Raw genomic sequence first — 6596 nt, 5'->3', positions numbered from 1 at the left:
GTCAAATGCATCTCTCTTGCTCACTTCCCTTCCCCCAACTGGCATGCCGGAATCCCCTCGAGGCCAAGTGTTCTGTGGTTTCAGCCGAAGTAAGGGTATTTTACTTACCCCCTTAGCCTCACCTTCTATCCATGTGCTACTATATTTGTACATAGAGTTTTTATCACAAATGGTCCCTGAAATTGACCTTCACCATCAAGATGGTCTCTAAAATTGAAAATCAATCAATGTAGTCCCTGAAAATAGGTGTCGCAAATCAATGTGATCCTTCCGTCATAGTTTTGTTAAAAATTCTATTAAGTGCTGATATGGCACATAATGGGTCCCATAAGTCTTTTTTTTTCTCTCACAAATGGTCCTTGAAATTGACCCGCGACATCAAAATGGTCTCTGAAATTGACCTGCGACATCAAAATGGTCCCTGAAATTGAAAATCGATCAATATAGTCCCACAAGTAAGTGTCTCAAATCAATGTAGTCCTTCTGTCACAATTCTGTCAAAAATTCTATTATGTGCTGATGTGACACATAAATGGGTTACCCAAGTCTAATTAAATTAAAAAATTACAAACAGTTTAATAATTTAATTGTTAATAAAAAGTTGTCAACCCAAAAACTCAGTCTTGCAGTCACCTCCGATCCCAGTCCACATTCATCTACCTCATTTGCTATCTATTCTCTAAAAAAAAACTCAATACACCTATCTTTACACACTTTGACACACTTCACCGAATTGAACATGGATCAAGATCACGTTTGGTGATGACGTGGTCGATTGACAACAACTTATGGGACATCACCGTTAACATTTAGGTGATCAACATCATCACAACCTTATCTTGGAGAGCTTGTTCGACACTTTCCTGGTGGTCTGGTGACTCAAAGAACGGTTAAGTCTGCCTTGAGATAATGAGGTTATAATTGAGGTGCGTCTATTGTTGGTTGAAAACTATTTCCAAACCCCCTCTGAGGCCTTGGTTAAGCCTTGTGCATTTCAGAATTTATGGAAGAGTTCTATTCAGAGCAGGCCCTACTATGAGAAAAAAAAATTAATTGTGCAAAAAGGTATTTAAACAACTTTTTTTAATTAATTATTAAACCCACATTAGCACGTAACAAAACCTTTTACATAATTGTGGTAAAAGGATCATATTGATTTGCGACACCTATTTTCAAGGACTGTGTTCATCGATTTTCAATTTTAGGGATCATCTTGATGGTGTGGGTCAATTTGTGATTAAAACCCGTAAATCATGTGGGATCCATTTACGTGCCACATTAGCACTTAACGGAATTTGGAACATAATTGTGACGGAATGACCACATTGATTTGGAACACCTATTTTTAAGGACTACATTGATTGATTTTCAATTTCAATGACCACCTTGATGGTGAGAGTCAATTTCAAGGACCATTTGTGATAAAAACATTGTATATATTTGCAGGGATTTTTCATGGTGGTTCAAATCTGGCGACTAAATCTCGGTTTGGCAATTATAGATTAGGGTTTTAATTTTTGCTAGTTTGCTTGTTGGGCTGGCTTTATGTACTTGATTCCCCCAATTTACTTTGGGTTACTTTTGCCTTCCGTTGGGAAAGGTGTAACATTTTCTACTTAATTAATGAATGTTCCTTTTCGACCAAAAAAAAAAAAAAAAAGATTTGAATAATATGTTCTTTATTGTCTTTCTTGCACAGTCCAGAAAACGATATTGTAAGTGGAATTGGATCCTCTATGAGGCCATGCCTTGGGATCCTTCTAATTGGACAACACGGGCTATTAGATTTTGATCTAACGGTTATAATTATTATAACTTTTAGAAGGATTCCCTATTTGTAGCCGTTGGATCAAAATCCAACAGCCCATGTTGTCCGATCAGGAAGATCTCGAGGCATTGCCTCGGAAATGATCCAATTCCATTGTAAGTTGACATTTCTTTAAAAAAAAATTAAATAAATAAATAAAAATACTCTATACAAGCGCTTGCTTTTTTGTTGACTTTTTAGATATACGGATCATGTAATAGTATGACTAGCTTTTGGCTAAGATCAAGCTTAGGCTAGTTGTTTAGTTAATTGATCGTATGACTATAATTTCTGGTAGTGATATGTTGAAATTTTCAACCTACACAAACGTAGAATCCACAACAAATTGATTTGTAGGTAGTATTTGATCCTTTTAACATACACAAACATTTGAGAACAATATTCCATTCAAGAAAAAATATTAGCAAAGCATATATACAATCATTCATATCAAAGGCAACCCCAAACCAACAAGACTTCTCTCTTTGCGAAGGTCAGGAGAGCGGAAAACATATATTGTATGCAGTCTTACCCTTACTTTTATAAATAAGTTGTTTTCACAACTTGAACACATGATATTTTGATCACAAATGAGCAACACTTCTGTTGCGCATATATAGCCTCTAGGAATAACAAGGCATTGAAAAAAGGTGCAGTGTAATTATAAAAAGTTATATAGATTGCATATTAAAGAACACAGATTCATTATATTATAGATTCAACAGGATCATACGGGTTCTACATATACAAGTGCGGCTATGCAGAATTTGACCAAAATTGGCGTCTAAACAGTTGGTGCACATAGTTATGGCTATATCTTTAATAATATTTATGAAAGATCAAATCTCAGTCATCATTCCAATTTAAATTATACATAAAGGTACTTAATTCTACATCTCCACAACAAAACTGCACTCTCCAATGCTTTCACCTACATTTACCATGTCATCATTGCTTTCGCTATTCCTTTTCTCTCTATTTGCTTTCAATGCCCAAGCTCAAGTTCCCGCTAATCAAACATTCAAGTTTGTCAACGAAGGAGAATTTGGGCCTTACATTGTAGAATATGATGGAAACTACCGTATGCTTAATGTGTATAGCTCCCCCTTCCAACTTGCCTTCTACAACACTAGCCCAAATGCCTTTACACTAGCTCTTCGCATGGGTACGACTCGCTCAGAGTCACTCAGACGTTGGGTTTGGGAGGCCAATCGAGGAAACCCAGTTGGAGAAAATGCCACCCTCGCGTTTGGAACAGATGGCAACCTTGTACTAGCGGATGCCGATGGCCGAGTGGCTTGGCAAACCAACACTGCCAATAAAGGTGTGGTAGGCTTCAAGTTGCTTCCAACAGGCAACATGGTGCTCCATGACTCGAAGAGCAACTTTGTCTGGCAAAGCTTTGACCACCCTACTGACACCTTGTTGGTGGGTCAATCTCTAAGGGCCGGAGCAGTGAACAAACTGGTGAGTCGAGCCTCCGAGACAGAAAACAAAGATGGACCTTACAGCATAGTGATGGAATCCAAGTCAATATCTTTGTATTACAAGAGCAACAACTCCCCAAAGCCGTTACTCTACACTCAGTTTTCAATTACAGATGTTACACCGGCCAAAAGCGTATTTGACCGTGTCACATTTAATTGTGCTCCAGAGACAGATGAGGGCCATGCTTATGACCTAACCCTACAATTTGAAGTGGTCAACCCTACCTTAGCGGGAGGCCACATTCTAGCGAGGCCCAAATACAATAGCATGTTGACATTCCTTAGGCTTGAAATAGATGGAAATGTCAAGCTTTACACTTACGATGACAATGTGGATTGGGGTGCGTGGGAGGTGACCTTCACTCTTTTCGATAGAGATAATTGGTTATGGGAAACTAATGAGTGCCAATTGCCCGAGCGATGTGGTACTTTTGGCCTTTGTGAGGACAGCCAATGTGTTGCTTGCCCATCCTCTAAGGGATTATTGGGTTGGAGCAAGACTTGTAAGCCTGAGAAGCTAACTTCTTGTGATGCCAAGAGCTTCCACTACTACAAAGTTGGAGGGGTTGATCACTTCTTGAGCAAGTACACCAAGGGAGAAGCTACAAAGGAGGCTAATTGTGCTAAGAAGTGTACTTCGAATTGCAAGTGTTTGGGTTACTTTTACAACAAAGATACATCAAGGTGTTGGATAGCTTACGATTTGAAAACAATGACCAAGGTTGCCAATTCCACCCACGTGGCTTACATCAAGGCACCTAATCACTAATATAATATGCTCTAGATCATCGCTTAATTTGTTTATTTTCTCAATGAGGTTTGAAGTTAAAATGTTAATAAAATAATAAGTCGTTAGTGTTTCACTAATATAATATGCTCTAGATCTACATGTTGTGAACTTTAGTGTTTGTAATTTGATTATGTGCACCCCTATAATATAATCAACTTTTTTGGTATTTCACCTTTTATGTGATGTTATTTGGTACTAATTTAAAGGAAAATGCTAGGGATATCATGTTTGTAGACTATGTGATTGACAGTTGATGGTTGAATTCTTTCTTTAATGATTTAAAGAAGTAATCGAACCATTAATTGTCACATCTCGTGGTCTACAAAATATGATTCAAGTAGGTTGGATGACAAGGATCAAATTCTTTTAAGTTCTTACAATTTGTCTTTTGTCTTCACTATAAGAAAACAGTTCATTTACCACATCAAATTTACCACGGACACCATGTGCCTGTTATAAAAAATTAACATTTATCACAGGCCTAGTCAGCATGTTATGGATAACAATATTTTACAACGGGCAAGTAGTAGCTCGTTATGATAAAACAACTTACTACCACGGTCTTAGTTAGCACGTTGTGAAAGTATTAAAGCACCACGTACATTGTCCGTGATCAATATTGTTAGTAGCCACACTGCATTTTTTTAGCTACCACGGACATTAAACGTGATGCAGTTACACACTATTTTAAAAAGTTTCAGAAGGTGGAACTAGAAATTTTCCCAAATTTTCAAATCTTTAAATTTTCACAATATTCCGTTACTTCCCAAAATTTAAGTGAAATCATTCCTCAATCTTTTTTACTTCCTTTTTATTCTCTCCCACCGACGCCAACTTCAAAACTTCCCAACCGTTCTTAGTTAGCCATCTATAGATTTTCATTCACCTTTTGCCTCTCACTGACTCCATCTTCTTCCCTTTCTTGGTTATTTTGAGAAGTACATGTATTTATAAAAGGCTCTCTCTCTCTCTCTCTCTCTCTCTCTCTCTCTCTCTCTCTCTCTCTCTCTCTCTCTGTTAACTAACCAAAATTTTTAATTTTGAAATCTGAATTTCTTTTATTCAAGCTCCCTAACCAAAAATTTTAATTTTGAAATCTGAATTTCTTTTATTCAAGCTCCCTAATTTATTAGAAATTAACTCTAGGTTTTGGTATTTATTCTTCATATTCAATACTTGGAATTTTTTTTATTACTTAGATTACGATTGATATTGCATTTTGAGTAATTGACTTGGTGGTTTTGAATTTTTTTGTTGATAGTGTCCTTGAGACATGAGTTTGATTATGTTTATACCATACTTGACCAATCCCAAAATTACTGAGCACCGGTCAACGTTATACCATCAAGGATCCACAAGAGTTCCCTCTAACTAAGAGGCCAATCACAGCGCGACACGTGTTGACATCAAAGGCCAATCATAGCTCAACACGTGTCAACATCAGAGGCCAATCACAGCACGACACGTGTCAAAGTCCAAACAAAGCTAGAGACTCTCTTTTATAAAAGGAGATCATTCTCTCACAATATTTCCTAATGCCATTTGTACTAAATCATTCACTATAACTCACTAAAGGAGAGCTTGAACCTATGTACTTATGTAAACCCTTCACAATTAATGAGAACTCCTATACTCCGTGGACATAGCCAATCTGGGTGAACCACGTACATCTTGTGCTTGCTTCCCTGTTTCTGTCCATTTACATACTTATCCATATTAGTGATCGGAGCAATCTAGCGAAGGTCAAAAACTTAACATTTTCTATTGTACCAAAGTCCTCACTGATTTTGTGCATTAACATTTGGCGCCGTCTATGGGATACATACTTATTCCTACTCTCTTTAGCTTTGTCAAGCTGGTTTCCACCATTCATACACTTTCTTTTTACCAGACATCCCTCTCCAACATGGGGAGCAAAGGAAGCCACAACACATAGAACGACACCTCATCGCGCCTAGTGTGAGGCTGTGAAAGAAGGAACGAAAGAAGCTCGCTCTTCAAGCTAAAGTCGAAGAGCAGGAGGCTCAAAACAACAGGATAACAATAAAGAATAAGATCCTACATGAGCAATATGAGAAGCTTTTCAAGACGCTTCACGAAGCCAGACATACTCAAACACACGAGCTCATTGCTTTTGTGAACGTCAACCATCATCTGGGTGCCTCCTAACACTGAGGGTTACCTTCCTTTGACATAGGTATCCCTGATGAAAAGCGAGATAATCATCAAAATGTTGATCAACATAAGACTTATCTCAACCCAGCTACTTCGACCCAAAGCAGGAGAAGTGGAGGAAGGCACATCCTTGCAAAAGGGTTGAAAGGATCGAAAGCCATTTATCGTGACTATTGAGACTTCCTAAAGCAATGTCGAGAGAATCCTATCCACATAAGCTCGAAGATCAATGACCTAAGGATTTTTTTAAAGACTCGGTCCCTTCCCACGACCCAGGCCAGCTGCTAATCTAGGGAAGGAACGACAGAACCCAGAGGAACATGAAGGTACAGAAGAC

General features: G+C 38.0%; 1 protein-coding gene across 1 annotated transcript; it reads left to right on the top strand.

Moving 5' to 3' along the window:
- The first annotated feature begins 2723 nt into the window (after positions 1-2723).
- On the top strand, positions 2724-4232 carry LOC126589927 (epidermis-specific secreted glycoprotein EP1-like). Its single transcript, XM_050255375.1, has one exon. It carries the CDS (start codon positions 2729-2731, stop codon positions 4061-4063), a length of 1335 nt encoding a protein of 444 aa, XP_050111332.1. The 5' UTR covers positions 2724-2728; the 3' UTR covers positions 4064-4232.
- Positions 4233-6596: the final 2364 nt, after the last annotated feature.

This window comes from Malus sylvestris, chromosome 11 (assembly GCF_916048215.2).
Source record: "Malus sylvestris chromosome 11, drMalSylv7.2, whole genome shotgun sequence".
Taxonomy (NCBI): domain Eukaryota; kingdom Viridiplantae; phylum Streptophyta; class Magnoliopsida; order Rosales; family Rosaceae; genus Malus; species Malus sylvestris.
This window is presented reverse-complemented; position numbering and strand designations above follow the sequence as displayed.

What these genes read in the sequence shown, in the direction of transcription:
- LOC126589927 (XM_050255375.1), top strand. Translation starts at nt 2,729, where the DNA reads ATGCTTTCACCTACATTTACCATGTCATCATTGCTTTCGCTATTCCTT.